We start from the raw sequence: 20,627 nt of genomic DNA on the forward strand, positions 1-20,627 counted from the left end.
CTCTCCATCACAATCCTACTTTCTTTTCTTCTTTCTGTCCCTTCTTGTCTGTCTGTTTCCCTCTCTCTCTTTCTCTCTTTCTTTCAAATACCCTCTTTACTTAAATTAAACAACTGTCTAACTTCTAAACGAATAGACCCATTTTCAGTAAACAAAGCTAATTTTTCTTCAAAAATAATGCACTTTTACGAAAAGAAAGTAGACATTCATATTTAACATGTCCAAGTTGTATATCGAAGATTAAATCAAATTGAACCAACGTCTCTCTCTCTCCCTCTCTCTCTTTATCTCTCTCTGTCTCACCATCTTTCTTTTTTGCTTCTCTCTCTCTGACTATGCCCGCCTGTCTCTCTCTCTCACACAATCTTTCTTTTTCTTCTCGGCCTTCTCTCTTTTTTCCTTTGCTTCTCTCTCTATCTCTCTTTCTTATCTGCCTCTCTCTTTCTTTTCCCTCTATACCTCTCTCACTTTCTCTTTCTTTTCTCTTTACCTCTCTCACTTCCTATCTGTTCCCTGTCTTTGTTTCTATGTTCGATATGTACAAAGAATATATGTAATTCACATTATATAAAAACAACAAACAAAGGTTTGTTTTTCATATTTATTTTCATTCCAAAAAAATAAAAATAAAATCATGTATAAATTTATGGAATTCCTGATTTTTGTATCCTTTTAACCCTTTCTCTTGATCAAAATTCTCCTGAAAAATAAGCTACTACTTTAAAAATAAAATTACGATTCTCAGAATATGTCATTCCAGAGTATTATAGACCAGTGGATCAAATCAGAATCTATGTTGATAAAGAAGTGGGGTTCGGTAATTTTTGTCGACGATAATCAAAAAGTTTTCCACGATTGATTTAATTACAGACACTATAATTTAGATTTTTTGTCATATCGTTATAAATTTTAATTTTATTTACCTGTAAATTATTTGTGCTCGTTGAGTATGCATGATCATAAATTTAAAATAATTCACTAGTTTTCGTGATCCGCTTGACCAATTAATATCATTCAATTAATTAAGGTTTTTAGTTGAGAAAAAAAAGTCAGTGTCACGAGCGGGATTCGAATCCCAAAAAGGAGGGAAAATTCAAAAGGTTGACGATAGCTCAAGTGGTAGAGTAGCGGCGTATCAAGCAGAAGGTCGTGGGTTCGAATCCCGCTCGTGACACTGATTTTTTTATCTCAACTAAAAACCTGAATTAATCGAATTTAAAATAAATTTTAAAAATGGGGCTGGGGTGAAGGAAAATAGAGACGTCCTTTACAAATAAGTTTTCTTATATATTTCGGTATGTTCATTGCAACGGTACTCTGTACATAGGAAATATATATATTTATATATTTATATGATATAGATAAATTTTCATCTGATATCTCTTTCACAACTTATTTCTATAATAATTCTTCCAAAACAAAATAAAAAAGAAATAACATAAAAAGTAAAAAGGAAACATGAATTCGGTGGTTCATTTATACGGTGAGAAATAGCAAAGTTTTGTACAATATTAAAACAATATAGGTATTTTTTTTAAATATATTGTCTACTTTTTTCTTACAAGTACAATAGATCTCAATGGACACGATAAATTTATTTTAATATACAATGAGCAAACAATTTGTGTTCCATCATAGACTGGATTTTTTTGAAAACTATGAACTTCGTTTTTTTTCTTTGAAAATTTAAATTTTTCGCAAATCTTCGGGATCAGATCTGACTATCAATGTATATAAAAAAAACACGTTACATGAGAAATCGCGAATAAACCAAACCAAACAATTTACAATCAGTCTTCGATTAACTTACCATCTCTTAATTTAATCAAGTAATATGATTAGACTCAAAATTAAAAAATATTCCTGAGAGTGTGGAATTTTTCTTTTGTGCCGTTCATACGATTTCCGGGGTAAAAAATATACTTTTTAACAAAATATATTATGCAACGCCTGATAAACTCACTAACAAATTAAGGACTGGTAACTACAAATCATAATATAGAAGCTTATCAACTATTCAATATAAATATATTTGATATAAAATGTACAATTTTTTTTTTGTATTTTTTTGTTTATTGTAAATGAACACTTTTATGACAAAAACAGTAAACTCGCCTTAAGGCTTTTAGCTTAACAGAAAACATGAGCAAAATTTATATACAATGGGGAAAAAAACTACGGGAATCGTAGCCTGAATATTTTCTTTTATTTAAATTCAACCCTTTACGAAAATATTGAGATTACAGTTCCCGCGAAATAGACGGGAACAAGTTAAACTACTTTTAATTGTACACTATCTACATATTTATGTATATATTTATATAGTATTTTTTGTTTTATTTACACGACACCTAATACCCGGTTGTAGGCCCTATAAACACATGTACCATGTACGAAAATGCAGCTCGTTGACGTATCGAAACCGTCTAACTCGACCCTTAAGTACATCTCGTGAAAGGTCTTGGTAACTGGAGGAGGCGGCGCATTTTTTCGTTTAACAGTTAATTTGTTTTGTCGACTAGAGGGCCTAGGAAGCGAGGTGCCTCCAAAAGCTGTGTCACATGGTGTTCATGGTGTAAGGCCAGTTGAAGTTGTTGCCGGAAAGGAGCATGTCGCGGATGAGGGTCTCGATGGGCGTCTTGCCGACGAGTCGGACGAAGAATAGCTGTTCGATGACCTGCGAACTGACCGTCCTGAGCGAGGGGAGCCGCAGAAGCAGTTTTCCGAATCTGGTCGGCTGGTTTGGGTATTGGGTGCGGCAGTATTCCTCAAGTGCGCATTGCGACTTCTCCTGAAGGGATTCGATGTGGGCGACGTCTGACAACCCGCAGGCATCTGTAACAAAAACACATAAAAAATTTAATAAATTGTAAGGTTGGCGGTCTGCAGAGTGATGAACCTTAGTTTGGCTATTTTCGATCCTTTAGGTCAGACAAAACTGCGAGGATAGGCAGACAATATGGACAAAACTACATTTTAAAAAGTTAAAACACCACCAAGCAACTAGTTGTATAAATATTTAAAAAATACGCGTAAAAAATTAAAGGAATTTTCTTTATAAATATTACAAATATAAGTGAATTAATGAAAATCGTATGCATCTGAAGTTATTGTGTATATCTAATATACTTAAAATTCTAAAGATTTTTTGTGTATATCTCATATACATAAAAAATCCTAAAGATTTTTTGTATAACTCTTATGCATACGATTCCAAGGATTTTTTTTGTGTATATCTCATATACATAAAAATCCTAAAGATTTTTTGTGTATATCTCATATACATAAATTTGTAAAGATTTTTTGTGTATATCTCATATACATAAATTTATAGCGATTTTTTGTGTATATCTCATATACATAAATTTCTAAGGATTTTTTGTGTATATCTCATATACATAAATTTCTAAAGATTTTTGGTGTATATCTCATATATATAAAATTCTAAAGATTTTTTGTGTATATCTCATATACATAAAAATCCTAAAGATTTGTTGTGTTTATATCTCATATACATACATTTCTAACGATTTTTTTGTGTATATCTCATATACATAAATTTCTAACGATTTTTTGTGTATATCTCACATACATAAATTTCTAAAGATTTTTGTGTATATCTCATATACATAAAAAGTCCTAAAGATTTTTTTGTTTATATCTCATTTACATAAATTTCTAAAGATGTTTTGTGTATATCTTATATACATAAAATTCTAAAGATTTTTTGTGTATATCTCATACACATAAATTTCAAAGATTTTTTGTGTTTATATTATAAGATATACACAAAAAGTCTAGAATTTTATGTATATGAGATATACACAAAAAATCTTTAGAATTTTATGTACATAAGATATACACAAAAATCTTTAGAAATTTATGTATACGAGATATACACATAGAATTCTAAAGAGTTTTGTGTATATCTCATATACATAAAATTCTAAAGATTTTTTGTGTATATCTAATATACATAAAATTCTAGTTTTTTTTAAGTATATCTCATATACATAAATTTCTAGATTTTTGTGTATATCTCATATACATACAATTCTGAAGATTTTTTGTGTATATCTCATATACATAAAATTCTAAAGATTTTTTGTGTATATCTCATATGCATAAATTTCTAGATTTTTGTGTATATCTCATATACATAAAATTCTGAAGCTTTTTTGTGTATCTCATATAAAAAAATTCTAAATTTTTTTTATGTATATCTGGTATAAATAAAATTCTAAAGATTTCTTGGAATTGTTGCAATAAAAGTTGAAAAAGTTAAATTAGAAACAAAAATGCGTCCCAAAATATTTTCTCACTTACTAAGAAAATTTCTTAAAAAGCTATGTGCATTAACTAAATTTAACTGATTTTTTAACTAATTTAACTCAGTAATTATTCCCGGATGTTTTCCAATTTGAAAATCGTTTCACATTTATAACGTAAATAAAATAAATGATCGTTGCCGACTTATAATCGAAGCTGATTTTAAAACGGTTAATTTATCTAGACACTTCCGTTTTTTACCGATGTGAAATAGTCGTAAAACGAGAAGTAGTAGTTTTTCTTTCAATTTTTCCAAAATACCTTATCTAGCCTCTCCGAGGAATTAGAAGGCAAAATGTGTATATTGACTAATCAATGGTGGCATTGAGGGAGAAACCGCAAAGCTGTAATCCCGCGTATAGCTCACAGGATGCCCATTTCAAGACGCAAGGTTGTAAGACGGCCTTAAAAAAAGCTCAACTATATTTAGAAAAAATTACGTTTTGGTTCTGAAAAAGCTCAACATGATTTAGAAAAAGTACACTTTGTTTTAGAAAAAAAATCAATTTGATTTAGAAAATGGTCATGTCAGTTTAGAAAAATCAATTTGATTTAAATAAAGTACACTTTGACATTGAAAAAGTTCAATTTACTTTGGGAAAAATCCACTTTGATTTAGAAAAGCTACCCTTTGGTATAGAAAAAGCTCAATATGATTATACATAATGTACATTTTGGTTTAGAAAAACTCCATTTAATTTAGAAAATGATCTTGTTCGTTTATTAAAAGTTCAATTTGATTTATAAAAGTACATTTGGTTTAGAAAAAACTCAATTTGATTTAGAAAATTGTCAAAACATTACAAAAATTCAATTTGATTTAGAAAATGGTCACGTCGGTTTATAAAAAAACTCAATTTAGTTTAAAAAAGGACCCTTTTTTTTAGAAAAACTCAATTTAAAAAAATTAATTAAGAAAATGGTCATGTGGATTTAAAAAAGCTCAATTTATTATAAAAAACGTACCTGTTTTTTATAAAAACTCAATTTCAAGAAATTGATTAAGAAAATGGTCATGAGGATTTATGAAAAGGTCAATCTGATTTAGAAAACGATCGTGTCGGTTTATAAAATGCTCAATTTGATTTTCATAAAGAAAATGTATTTGAGAAAAACTCAATTTGATTTAGAAAATGATCTTGCCGGTTTATAAAATGCTCATTTTAATTTACAAAAAGTACACTTATTTGAGACAAACTCAATTTGATTTAGATAAAGTATATTTTGTTTTAGAAAAAATACAATTTCGTTTACAAAATTGTACACTTTGTTTTAGACAAAACTCAATTTGATTTAGAAAAATTACCTTTTGGTTTATAAAAAGCCCGATTTTGTTTAGAAAAAGTACAGTTTGATTTTGAAAAAGCTCAAATTGATTTCTGAAATGTACGCTGGCTAAGAAAAAAAAAGTTTTGATTTTGATAAGATACATTTTCATTTACAAAAAAAATTGATTTAAAAAATGGTCACTTTCGTTTAGAAAAAGCTCAATTCGATTTAGAAAATGAATATTTTGATTAAAAGAAAATTCGATTTCCTTGGGGAAACGTTCAGGGCGATAAGACGAAAAGTTGTAAAAACGAAGTTCGCAAATTGGAATGGTGTAACTAAAATGAGAGGAGAACTTATCTGGTGGTTCAGTGTTAAGCTTCATGTTTAATTAAGCGATTTGGGGGAGATCGGCGGACAACGTTGAGGTCCCTGAATCGCACAATTTCCAGTTTGATTAGTAGCCGTGCCTCGTCACTGTTTTCGTCTTCCCATAAACGGCCGGCACCTCATCAGCCGGGCGATATGCTTTGTCAGCGAATCATTAACCGCATCAGACAATCCATCCTTGATCCATCATCTCGAATAACAGGTAGGGAAAAAACGAAGGAGAAACGCAATCAGTCCATAATCGCGGATTTCTACCAGGAACCGCTTCCGGACGGTGGGCGTCCTGGATGTGGACAGTTCTCACGACCCTCCGGACCGTTCTAATTGGCCAAAAAGGCCCGTTTCTAATCGGTAATACCCCACCGACAATGGCCGCTTTAAACCTGGATTTGCATCATATTCCAGATTGCCTCTGGACAACGGACGAACGTCCCAAACGGCGTCAAAAGTCGGTCAACAAAAGAGCAACTCTTGGAAACAAAATCTGACAGTAAGCAAATGTCAATATCAACCAGCAAACTTATTGAAAGGAAAACTTGAAATCGGGTCGAACTCTAAAACACACTTCGAAATTTACACTTAAGATTTTTGTGTTTTGTGTAAGCTGGCCTAAATAAAAATGAAAGAGTAAAATAATTCAACTAGTAGTATAACACAGAAACATAAAAATAAATTTCAATTAATTACGGTTTTTAGTTGATATAAAAAAGTCAGTGTCACGAGCGGGATTCGAACCCACGACCTTCGACTTGATACGCCGCTACTCTACCACTAAGCTATCGTGACTTCGATCCACTCGGCCACCAACTCCCCATCTCACGATAGCTCAGTGGTAGAGTAGCGGCGTATCAAGCAGAAGGTCGTGGGTTCGAATCCCGCTCGTGACACTGACTTTTTTATCTCAACTAAAAACCGTAATTAATTGAAAGATATTAATTAGTCAAGCGGACCACGAAAACTAGATAATTTAATAAAAATAAAGTTGAGGTAAACACAACTGCAGTAGTGAACAGCCCAAATCAATTTAACTTTGATGAAACTATCAGAAAAAGCATAAAATAATATTCAACAACTCCTAGTCTCTAATCAATGATACTGAAAATGATAGTTTTCAACAATCAAAGAAAAATATGTTTTATTCAGAAGTAGTGCTTAAAAACTATAGTTTAGTTAACAAATAAATAACTAGCGAATTTAGTTGGATTTTTATGTTCTATGTTCTGAAGCACATGAAACAAATGAAATCTTGTAGAATGTAAAAACACCTAAAAAAATGCTGAAATCACCTATGCACTCATATTTATCCAAGCAAAGGTCTTAGGGAAAGCATGTTTTAAAACGTTTTCTCCAATTAATTTTAATTGCGTTGGTATGAGTTTAAGTCGTTTAGTATGTCATTAAAACGTGTGTTAACTGCTCGTGGGTTGAAGGTGTGAAGAATGAGGTTCATGCCCGCGTGGACGGTGGTCGTTCCTGACCTATTGTGGCAAAAATGACTTGTGCGATAAAAAATAAGCACGGCCTAAGTGTTCCTTGTTGTATTGGCTGTATAAGTCGTGCCTCGTGTCTGTCATGTCATTATTAATTTATGTAATCCGTCCGGTTTGTGCAACCCGGGTCTCCCGCTAATGGAGAGACTGTCGGGCAATATATCACCGGACGATTTGATTGCGGGCGCGGGTGAGTCGGCACTCACGCCAATCATATCGAAAGTGAGATTTAAAAGAAAAATTTACACTTTAGACAATTACAAAATAAACAATAACATAACGGGGAACGTGTCGGGTCAGTGGCATTCAAGGGATACGGTGGAGAAGAATTGCCAAATTGGTACCATGATGCGCGCTTAAGACAAATTTAGCACTAAAAAAAATGTTTATAAAATGCGCACAAAGCTCTATTCAACCAACTAGATTAGGCAGACCAAAAAATGCATCTAAACTTTACCAATATCAAGTTGCAATACAGGGTGATTCACTCGTACGACTTCCTCAGGTATTTTCGCAGATATTAAACATTTTATATTTATTTTTTCAATTATATACAGTGTTCGTCATAAATCTTCTCGTAGCTCTTGAACCATTCAATTTTGGAAAAAAAGCGTTAAATTTCTTTTAAGAATCCTTCTAGAACATTCAATTTAATTTTTGGTAAAAAAATCTTTCAAAAACTGCTAAATTTAAAATTTCTAAAACGACTAAATTTGCAACCTCATTGAGAAGGTTCCCGGTAGTGCTTGGCAAATTTCATAACAGCTTTTAAATTTAATAAGCTTAATAGCGGTATACTGCTTTATTTCCAACAAACCAAAAAAAAAGAACAACACAAAAGTTTAAAAAAAAGCACAAAAGAAAGAAAAATGAAACAAAACACATAAAAAAGAGACACTAAACATAGCGAATACCGATGCAGAAAAATTGGACAAAATATCTACATTAAACACAGACAAAAGAAAAAAAAAACAATACAGAACTTTTAAAAATCAACTTTAACCTAACAAAAAATCACAAAAAAACCCAACGTAATTGAGAAGGTTCCCGGTAGTGCTTGGCAAATTTCATAACAGCTTTATCGTTTAATAAGCTTTCAAATAATGAACTATTTTCTTTAATTACATCAAACCAAAATGCAAATATCTTACGCTAAATTAAACAATTTAACTTTTAGACCTGGGCTAAATTGATTCACCAACATAAACTTAAGAAAATAGCGCACAGAGAAAGTAAAATTAAACAAAACGCATAAAAAAGATACATAAACATAGCGAAAACCAAAGAAGAAAAATTGGACAAAATTTCTACACTAAACACAGACAAAATAAAAATATGAACACCAATACAGAAGTAAAAACCGACCTTAATAAGCAGAAAAAAAGAAAATAAATTCATCGTAAAAATCCGACAAATTACGTTGATTTTTTTTGTGATTGATGATGTTTTTTTTTTTTTTTGTCTGTGTTTAATGTAGATATTTTGTCCAATCTTTCTCCACTTTGGTTTTCGCTATGTTTAGTGTCTCTTTTCTATGTGTTTTGTTTCACTTTTCTTTCTTTTTGTGCTTTTTTAAAAACTTTTGTGTTGTTATTCTTTTTTTTTTGGTTCGTTGGAAATAAAGCAGTATACCGCTATTAAGCTTATTAAATTTAAAAGCTTTTATGAAATTTGCCAAGCTCTACTGTGAACTTTTTCAATGAGGTTGCAAATATAGTCGTTTTGGGGATTTTAAATTTAGCAGTTTTTGAAAGATTTTTTACCAAAAATTAAATTGAATGGTTTAGAAGGATTCTTAAAGGAAATTTAACGCTCTTTTCAACGCTTTTTTGACGCGAGTAGATTTATGATGAAAACCGTAGATAATTGAAAAAACAACATAAAATTATGAATATTTGCGTACTGGTTGAGAATCGGACTTTGGCTCATATGAACTTGTATGTTGCATTTGAGGTGTAGAAGCACTTGATAAAATTTGTCGTATAAGTAGAGAATCACCCTGTATAAAAATCTAGAGGTACATCAATTTGTTAAAATATAAGAAAAAGAAAATAAGTTCAGTTCGAACAGTATTTTTCCAATAAATAGGCTGATTGTCAGGTTGGCGGTGATCGTGTCCAAGAGGGATGAGTTTGAGGAAAGCTCAATAAAGTTTCGGATAAAAGTAAAGTTGGCCTTAACTTTTACCTTCTCCCCTTTCGGTAGAGATAATTGACTAAACAATTGTGTTGCTAATGAGTTGGAAGTGTTCGGGGCGAGTTTTGTTTTCCGTCGGTCGTAATTCCATCCAGTTGATTTAATGAAGGGATGTTTTCGGGGAGGAAAATGAATATTTAAAACGATCCGGGAAATGACAACTGGCGATTTAGACAGCCAGGATTCGCGATCGTGGAAATACGTTTCGAAAGGGTTTCAGTGATTATAATAGAAAAGGGATTGTCCAAATGGGGGAGAAGTGTCGGGAGGCCTGTCATCAGCCGAGGTGGTTACGTGCCCTAACGGGTGTCCATCTTCGGAGGGAGATCACGGAGTGATAGATATTTCGTGGCCCGAGTATTTCACAACGGCTGACGCAACTGTCGGTGGGCGTGAAAACAATTACTGACCGACGCTGAAATGGTAACAGAGGGGCCCTGTTGTTAGTCCTCGTGATCCACACTCCAGCACACGTTCCCGACAAATAACAGGTTCCGACCGGAGGAGTTGCCGATTAATTGAATCTGATAATTAAATAATAGCGAGCCGGAGCCTCGGCTGGGAACTGGGCGTCAGTCAGCGTTGCTACATGAGCTTGCATAGCTTGGTCGTTCGGGGGTGGACGGCTTATTTTCTGGAAATGGGCCGTGAAATTAGAAAGCAAACGGCTTTTGACTACCCGGGAGTGCAATTTACAATCCAAAGTCGTATCGCACTTTTACTCTATTGACCCTTTAACGCCTGGTGGAAAGGTGTCTGGATTTAAATTAAACCGTTCGCCCGTGTAATCAGCAAAAACACATCTCCCAGAAGGAGATTTCAATTTCACCCTTTTGGCTTACCAAACCGGTTATCCTATTGAAAAATCTTTAATGTTAATACATAAATTCTCATAGGAATACATGTAAAAAAATCAGCGTTTAATCGTTTCTCTTTAATGCAATCTGGAACGACCGAATTTCAAACAATCGTATAATTTCCACCCAACTAATATTTTCACTGGTTTTTTGATGATGTTCATCCTGATTTTGTGGAACTCCATAATAAGATGACGGGTTAGAAATAAATTGTCATTTCCAAAATAGGCATTTATTACATCAGACACGTTTCGGGCTAATATAGACCATCTTCAGGCCATTTTTTAACTCGCTAAGTCCATAGACGTCCATACATACACTTTTGAACTTATTAGAATAATTATTCAGAAATCGTGAGATGCGGTCTGGTCCAGATTTCTGAATAATTATCGATTAACGGTCACTAATCACCACACACTTATTCGAATGTCAAAAAATTGTCAAACCACTTTTGATTAAAAAAAAAAAGTCACTTAAGATGGCCTATATTAGAACGAAACGTGTCTGACGTAAAAAATGCTTTTTTATTTTTATTTGTATTCTTGACTGACTACTAGTCAAATCCATAGTCGTCCAGACATCCACTTCTGAACTTACAAGAATGTAAAAAAATCGGCAAACCACTTTACATAAAAAAAGTTACTTAAGATGGTTTATATTAGAACAAAACGCATCTGACGTAATAAATGCCTTTTGAGAAAAAAATATTTCCTACCCATCATCTTATGATAGAGTTCCACAAAAGCAGGATGGTCACCATCAAAAAATTATTAATTCAGACGCGTTTCGGTCTTATATAGATCATCTTCAGTGACTTTTCTTATTTTTGTATTCTTTACACTCGCAAGTTCATAGTCGTCCAGACATCCACGTCTGAACTTGACGTAAAAAATGCCTATTGAGAAAAAACAACAATTTTTTCCTACCGATCAACTTATTATAGAGTTCCACAAAAGCAAGATAGTCACCATCACAAAATTATTACTTCAGACGCGTTTCGGTCTAATATAGATCATCTTCAGTGACTTTTTTTTATTTTTGTATTCTTGACACTCGCCAAGTCCATAGTCCTCCAGACATCCACTTCTGAACTTATAAGAATGTAAAAAAAACGTCAAACCACTTTATATAAAAAAAAGTCGTTTCAGATGGCCTATATTAGACCAAACGCCTCTGACATAATAAATACCTAATAGAAAAAAATTTATTTCCTACTCATCATCTTATGGAGTTCCACAAAACCAGGATGGACACCATCAAAAATTTATTGCGTCAGAAGCGTTTCGGTCTAATATAGATCATCATCAATGACATTTTTTAAATTTTTTTATTCTTGACACTCGCCAAGTCCATAGTCCTCCAGACATCCACTTCTGAACTTATAAGAATGTAAAAAAACCGTCAAACCACTTTATATACAAAAAGTCGTTTAAGATGGCCTATATTAGACCGAAACGCCTCTGACATAATAAATACCTAATGGAAAAAAAAATTATTTCCTACTCATCATCTTAAGGAGTTCCACAAAATCAGGATGGACACCATCAAAAATTTATTAGTCAGAAGCGTTTCCATAGTCGTCCAGATATCGACTTCTGAACTTTGAAGAACGTAAAAAAATCATCAAACCACATTATATAAAAAACAAGTCACTTAAGATGGCCCATATTAGGCTGAGACGCATCTAACATAATAAATGCCTATTGAGAGAAAAAAACAACATTTTTTTCCTATCCATCATCTTATTATGGACTTCCACAAAATTAGGATGGATACCATCAAAAATGTATTACGTCAGACACGTCTTCATTGACTTTTTAAAAAATCTAAAGTGGTTTGATGGTTTTTTACATTCTTATAAGTTAAGAAGGGATGTCTGGACTACTATGGACTTGGCGAATAGTCTGTCAGGAATAGAAAAATGATAAAAGCCACTGAAGATGGTCTTTACTACACCGAAACGCGATGACGCCTGATGTGAAAAAGAAATTTATTTCCTACCCATCATAAGTTTCATAAACTCCAAGAAACAAGCAATTAGGCTACATAACAGTACGACGTCGGCAAATCAGCAATGATCAAATCATTAAGGAATATCATTTGTATTTCAATTGTTTTTTATCGATATTAAACAAGACGCGAAAAACCGAACGGTTGTGTTCACTTGTCCGTAGTGAGCAATTTTCGGTTGCTTAATTTCCTCACAATTCCAGCAGACTGATTTACCCTTGCAACATTATTGTTGGTGATTACATCACCGACTTAACAACACCGAAATGCATAATTTACCGTACTTGTTTTAAATTTAAAAAATCGATGATCAGTTGAGAATAAAGAAAATCCGCTATCAAGAAATTGTAGATAGCATCAATTTTGATATCAAATCCATGTGTTTTTAGCAGTCATAATTGATAGTATTATTTCAATTAATTATAATTTATATATAAGGTCTTGGTTGAGGTGAAAAAAGTTGGTGTGGACAATAGAAACTTTTTAGTCCGATTTAATATGTAGGATAACTTCCGGATGTATAGACGCTAGTTCACGAGACACCCTGTATATATAAACAAGCTGTGGGTAACATGCGACATCGACTTGGCGGTTTAGTTTAAAACCTCTTTGTAGCGTATGCACCAAGATTTCGCAGTTTCAGTATGCACGCTGGAGGAAAAATAACAGGTGGATCTTAGATATTTTTCAAAAGGGGCCTATAATTACCTCCAGGGAATGGGGTTTTCCTTCGAACCGGTGGAGTCTATTTCTCGCCCCCTCACCTCTCATGAGACCTCCGTTATGTCAACCAGTTCGAAAACTGACACGTCCCCGAATCGGGAATGACGTATTCATCCCAATCCCAATCAATATCGGGATTTTTCTCTCCTGCCCTCTTCCCCGGAAATTACCGAGGCCACGTTTTGCGACGGGTCCGTGTGCACTCACCGTAAGAGATACCTTAACCAACACGCTTTCCAATAGGATTGACACCGGGACCCGCTCAGACGAGATATCGAGCTTTTTCATGTCCTTCGAAGTATGGAACTACAGCCATCGTAAGAAAAACGCTCTTTGAAAAACAACCCGAAAATTACCTAAAAACCTACCAAACTCATCGATTCCGGCTTAAATGGATATCGGCATCAGCCGTAAATTTATCGACCAACACCCTACCGGGGTTTTTACGATCTCTGAATTTTTTACGCCTCCCCTGGACCGTAAATTAATAAAAAACGTCCATTCATACTAATTCTCACGATTTCTGTGACTTACGTTTCTCCTTCTTATAAGGGAAATTATGATTATTATACCGGCATAATGAAATTCATCGTTTGATCCCCACGGCCCCTCTCACATTTCGTTTTTTAACCAACTTTCCTAATCGTTATTAGACAAGCTCGTCATTTTATTTAGTCATAAAGCTATTTTAAGTCCCTACAATTAAAACAATCCATAAATTTCAACATAAAAAAGTCACGCATTAAAACTGATCAACTATTAGGTTGAAAGTTTAATTTTTTGTTCTAAACGAGGATTCGCAACAGAAGAGGTTATAATGAACCTCGGGGTGCCGGTGTTTTTGAAAAAAAAAAAAATCCCAATTGTAAGTGTGTCGAGTTCGAATGCAATATCGCTGGATTCGAACCCGGGACCTTTACCTTACAGTGATGAGCGCCGTGTCAACGCCTAAACCGTTGCGGCCACGCCCTCGCCAGGTTTAATATTATCATACAGAAAACCCCCTGCAGCTGATGACAAATGCATAATCATACAACCCACACCAGCAAATAATTTGAGCACTACAACGCATGATCCACAGACTAAAATATTCCAACTCAACACTGAAAATTACAACAAAGAAGAAAAACAACAACGAAAATAGCTATAAAAAACGGATACAAAACAAGCACCATGTACAAACTACAAAAAACGCAACATAGGACACATTCACATACACAGGAAAATAAACTTACAGACGAACGAACTTTTCAACAAAATCAGACTAAAACAGCACTAAGATCAACAAAAACACAGGTGAATGACAAAAATGAAACATCAGCAACAACGTTCAGAGCCAACGAAGGGAAATGAAATTACGCTTAGAAACAAGCATAACTTTAATACACAACGCACCAAACGGACGAAAACTCAACGTACTGCCAAACCTAGGGAAACAAACAAATACAATTTAAAGACAAAAAACTAAATGTACAAACTCACATACATATACTACTTTCACACCACTAAAAACACTAAAAAAAAACGCTTAGGAGAAAACAACATCGAAACCATCAGATAAAACTATCAACGCACGAATAACAACCGACATCACCACCTACCAATAAACACTACGTACCAATAAACGCCCCTAGCGACAACCAACGGACCCAATGACATGTAAACCCTAGGACAGACAGACCTCACTGAAGATGGCGCAATATGAGTAATTCAACAAACCCGCGGTGACTGAATGACCATATGTCGGTTTAGCACCAATTATAATTTGTTATTAAACATGTGATTTAGTAACAAATAAGATTTCACGAACAGCTGTTCGTCTCCCAAGTCCGATCATCCAGGTCAACTTCATTCATCAAACTGAAGATGTGAAATAGCGAAACGCCAAAGCAGTGACGATGATCAAGAACGATGAAACTTCAGAAAGTAGATTATAGTCAATTTTTTATTGTCATAATAATAATTATAAAACCTTCTTTTTTCCGATTTATTTATATGTATTTTTTAAACCTCTTTGGAAAAGTAAGCTGTGTCAACTTTCCTTCGCAATTTGGAAAGGCTCCAAGACCACCAAAATCAAGTTATGCGGATTATCTCGATTGAGCCTTGTTCAGAATTATTTACATCACAGTGAACACCATACGTCGAAGGGGTGAATGCTATGTTAAGTTGTATCAACTCTTAATCAAGCACCCGAATCTTTACTGATTATGTCTAGCCGCTGACGCCGCCGCATGAACATAAAAAAGGCTCAAAAGGAGACTTACTGACTTTTTTTATGCGTATTCGTTTTGGGGGGGGGAAGGGTATCGTGAAAAAAAGGCCCTAGGAGACGATGGGAATTGAACCCACGACCGCGGGGTCTACGAGCGGAGAGTCTCTCACGCTAACCACTCGGCTACCGCGTCTTGCTGACTTTGGTTTGTAAATAAGTTTAGTTTAAGAAATTCTAATTTTGGAAGAAAGCATGTACTTTGTACTTATTACCTCCTCACCTGTACCGTGTCGATTTGTGTAAACGCTACCGTACTCCAGGTGTCAGTCGTGTATGGCCTATTAACTTTATGTTCGGCTTGTGTTTCCTGCTATTTAGAAAAATGACCTTCATGCCTTTGGAAGGCGTCCAATTGGGCCAAATTGATCATGTTAATTAGCGGGCGCGCGTGATCGCGAAACAAATGTGAAACTTAAAAAAAATAATTACGGCAACAAATTGTTTAAATGATCGTATTAATATTTGACTTAGATTATAAATAAAGGTACCCTGAAGAAGGCCAAAAAAAGAATTTTTATTAGCTAGCTTATCAAATCATTGACGTTTTACCCATCTAAGGGACATTTCCATAGATTTTTTAGCATTAAAAGAGACCAATTGAGCAAACTTTGGAGTCAAACAGATTTTTGTGGATATCTGCCAAAAGAGTCGAAAGCTAGGCAGAGAAATAATACTCTTCGATTGGGCCACATCGTTGATAAAAAATCATTGATATACACGCTGGTCGATAACTACTCTCTTTTATATGACGCATTTTAAAAAAAACCTGATTTGCATAATCTGAAACTATGAAGGTTAAAAGCTAAATTTAGACTTTTTTTTTCAATATAATAATCTTTACAAAACAATCATCTCGTTTTGATCAAACAGAATAAAATCCATGCTGTAACTACACCTCTGCATATGATTTTATCTATTTTTAACATGAAAGTATTGTTTCTCCCTGCTTATATCCTTAACGAGGCTCAATCCAAGACAGTATTGACTCATCGGAAAAGTTTTTTAAAATTTGGGTTTGAAAAAACAAACAATAATACATTGTATTTGTCGGAACAAAATAAGACGTGATTATGCTCATCTTTGCGTTTGGCACGCAGAGCGGTAGCCATTTGCCTCACCCTGCTTATAACCCTGATGTTACATTTGATGATACATTTCAGTGGCACAAGATTATTGGTTTGTAAAAAAACTATGCGTTTGATGAACCTTTTATCTTTGATACAATTTAATTTTTTAAACATGGAAATTATTATTTCATTGGTATTGTCATTAAATTCAAATGCCGGCTTACAGTGGAAAAATTTGCTTGATATTTACTACATTGTTTCCTAATGTTTTTAATATATTTTCTCTCGTATCTTTGCATTTGAGGATTATTTACTATAAAATAATTAAAATGCAAAAAAAAGCTGCTATGAACATCAAAGTGTGTTCGAAATTCTTTGCGAATATAACAGGATTTTGTTGAAAATATTTACTATAAGTTGAAAATAGGTTTCTAAGCTTCATTAATTTAAAACATCGAATAACAGGACTTGAGGAAAAATAATAATGGGAGGAATTTTCACCCGTATGGGCATAAAAGAGAAAGGGATTTGACGATAAAAACGGTTAAAAATCATTGGTTTATTCGAAACATACGACTCGGGAATTTTTCAGGTAGAATTTATAGCGAATCTCGTCTCTCGTTTAAATTGATCGTCATAGCGGCACGGTATTCCTTTAAAAGGGGCGAAAAGGCGCTATGATTGGGAGTGCTTGAACTTTGACAAGTAGGGAAGGAGAGTGCTTGGCAAGGATCAGTCGACGCTTATTGAAGGGGGAACCGGGCCATTCTTTTCACGACCTCACATCTATGTTCGGAGTCAATCCGGAAATTCTCGAAGAAAAAGAAAGTTTTTCAATATTTGTTATTATTACGGCCTTATTATTACGGTATACAGAGACAGACTGACTAAAATCATAAGCCTAACTTCCCATGATTACTTGCGGGAAACAACGAGGCTGCAGTTGACCTAACAACAATGACCTCTTCAGAAAAATCGCTTTTAATCAAAACACAAAATTAAGTGAAAATACGTCACAATGTATTGGACACTCAAATACAAAAGACGGAAGTAGCGTCCGTTACATAGGTCAAAACCTGGGTGTGCCATTGCATGCCATCTACCGTGGTCTACAGAGGTTTAGGGCCAAGGAAGTTTCGATCGATGAGGATGTAGTAGTCGACACGATGTACGACGGCTAGAGGTGATCGTTTTATTTTTCTTACCGCACTACGGCTTACTAGATAGGTAATCAACTCCAGACAGTCCGTAATGTAAGAGTGAGCTCTAAAACAGTCATCAGAAGGCTTCGTTCAATGACCTTCTCGTTCCAGGTTCTTCTTTACTGGAAAGGCATCGAATAGAAAATCAACATTTCCTTCGGACATTTGAACAAGGGGGCTGTTCTGGTCAAAGATGCCGGTTTGGTTTGCGACTATCTGATGACCGGGACCATGTTTAGAAGACTTCTGGAACGTTTTGCTTCATGTGCCACGCGTGAGTCAGAGTCTTTTCAAAGACAGCCAGTTACGCTATGGGGTGAAAGCAACCACCAGCAAAGAACTGATTATTGTACAGAATGACTGCACTAAAGTACATTGAGGACGTTCTGGAAGCTGTGGTCCCTCGCTCCATTTATTGGGGTCAACTATGTGTTATTGCACCACATATAGTTCGAGTTGTTCCTCATTATTTGGATGAAGTAGGGCTTACCACAGAGAATTTGCCAGCAAGTTCTTCTGATAGAACACTTATGGGATATCATAAAAAAACTAGACATCATTCGCCGTCTCCAGCAAGCGTTGAAAACCTTCAAACCTCTCTTGTACAAGAATTTAATTTTCATTCACAAACAAAATACGAAAAATATATGCAGACGTGTGTCTTTTTTTGTTTTTCGGTCAGCGTCTTTTTTTATATGCGTGTTTTTCAGTGTGTATTTGTTTTTATAAGTTTGTTTTTCTCTGTGTTTTGAGTATGTTCACCCAAAATAAGTAACTTATTATGGTTAGTTCTAAGTAATAATAATGTTAGTTTAGGTGTTTTTGATTTTTTTGTTGTTGTTGAAGAAAACCGGGTTCAAATACAGGGTCGTTGGATTCGAACCTCGGACCTTTAACCTTACAGTTATGAGCTTCTTGTTAACACGTTAACTGTTGCGGCAGATGAAAGGGCGTCAGGCCCTTTGGACTTTAGAATCTAAAACCTAATCGGCCAGGCACGCTAAAGAACCTCAATGTTACATGACATTGCGACCCCAGTGGGAACTAAGTTAGTTAAATAGTCGTCTACTTGTCGTCCCTCGAGATGACTGGTCGGGATAAGGCGGTCGATTCCTTCGACGCTTGAACAGCCTCATCTCTTCTATCCATACCCCATTAAATGTTACTACGTTGGCAATGGGTGGTACAGTGTGGCCATGGCGGGGGTGCAACCTGAAAAGGTGAGCCTCGTGTTCCTCGGTCACTTCCCTTTCTCAATCCAGGTCCTACGGCATATTTCCTTGAGACCTCTCCCAACCCTTGGATGCAAGGGGGGTATCCAGGCACAACATAATGGTGTAGCTGGTCACACGAGGGTTAGGGTACCAGATCCGGTCTGCATAGACGGGGAGGGTGCATAACCATCAGAACTACGGGTAGCAGAAAATGTTCCAAGTCCAAACACTCCTACATGGGAATGGACTCATAGTGGCTTAGTGGTGAGGCTCCTGGCGAGAACTTAGTGTGAACCTGTTGCTCGGGGGTGCCGTTATCGGTTTCCTTCCGAGGCAGTGTTCTTCTAGGGGGTGGTTAGACATTCCACTTTAAACAAAACGGCCAGAGCGGATCCGGTAGTTCTTACGCTGGAGGAGCCACAATACTCTGGGAGATAGAGTCGCCTTCTCTAACTAGGGAGCACGGGGCACCAAAACTTGCGGCTGTAACTCCGTCGCGAGCGGAGGTGCGTCATCTCTCATCTTCAGAATCAAAACGTCCGGTAGGGCCAAAAGGCTAGGTACGGACATTAAAGATCCTCATGCCTTTGTAAGGGCTTAGAGTAAATAAGGGAAAAATGTTAGTTACTTATTTTGGGTGTACAAAAATCCGTTGCGACCACCGACGCCCTTTTCATTCTTTAGTTTCTTCAAGTGCAGTCTGTCTGGTTTATTAATTTTATGATATGTTTGGTTTTCAGCCGGCATTTTTAATAAAATTAGTTCGTGTTAGGGGTTTTCAGTCACATATTTTGTACAATTTAATTTTTTTCTTTGTGATTATCAGTTTTGTTTATCTGTTCATATTTGATAAACGTAAAAGTTCGCCGGTTTTCACCTATAAACAACCATGGTAGACCAAGAAACAGAAAGATAAACACACACTCATCAGGCTTTTATTGCATCATAGTATTTACTGATTGTACTTTTATGCAATATGACGTTTCATCTACTAACATAAAACCGGGCAAAAAACAAACAAAAAAAACATCAGCTTTTTGGTAGACAATTTAAGAGAAAACTAACATTTTTATCGTTTAAACTTTTGTTGTGATAATCCAATTAGACTGAAATTTGTTTGAAATCGCAATGGCGGAAGAAAAAAATCCGATGCATTGTTCATTTCCCGTCGGGCGAGGGGAGCGAGATAATCGTGTTTGCACAGTGCCCAAGAGTGGGACTTAATCTTCACAAAAATGTAAATGATCCTGGATCTTGTTACATTCAGTAATTAGCCTCCTACTGCGGTCTCGAGGAATTAAAGAGGGCGATAATGAAATTAGCCCAGACGTCAACCCCCCCAAACCACCCCCGGTAGTTTCCGTTTCCCCCTAAGATTTATTCCGGCCCGGCTGAGATGTGTGGGGCCAGCCCAAATCGTGTTCACGGACCCTTGTTCTACCGCCTGGGGGCCAGGGTACACGGATCGACCACGTCTTCAACATAACTGACCATTCAAACCAAGGAAACACAAGAAGACCAGGAAGTGATGTCAACGAATTAACAGTGAAATATTGTACATTACAATCTGGATGTTAGATCTTCAGACGTCTTTGTAAACAAAAA

At 35.2% G+C, this 20,627-nt stretch overlaps 1 protein-coding gene across 3 annotated transcripts in view; it reads right to left on the reverse strand.

Moving 5' to 3' along the window:
- Window positions 1–1,266: 1,266 nt before the first annotated feature.
- The window catches only part of LOC106665538 (steroid receptor seven-up, isoforms B/C), a 142,160-nt gene continuing 122,799 nt past the window's right edge, over window positions 1,267–20,627 (reverse strand). For all 3 annotated transcript variants that reach the window (XM_024225675.1, XM_014392019.2, XM_024225676.1), the window contains exon 5: window positions 1,267–2,835. In XM_024225675.1, coding sequence (XP_024081443.1) covers window positions 2,558–2,835 — 278 coding nt within the window. In that variant the 3' untranslated portion in view covers window positions 1,267–2,557. The remainder of the gene's footprint in view (window positions 2,836–20,627) is intronic.

Source organism: Cimex lectularius, unplaced genomic scaffold (genome assembly GCF_000648675.2).
Source record: "Cimex lectularius strain Harlan isolate CLEC.00 unplaced genomic scaffold, Clec_2.1 scaffold37, whole genome shotgun sequence".
Taxonomy (NCBI): domain Eukaryota; kingdom Metazoa; phylum Arthropoda; class Insecta; order Hemiptera; family Cimicidae; genus Cimex; species Cimex lectularius.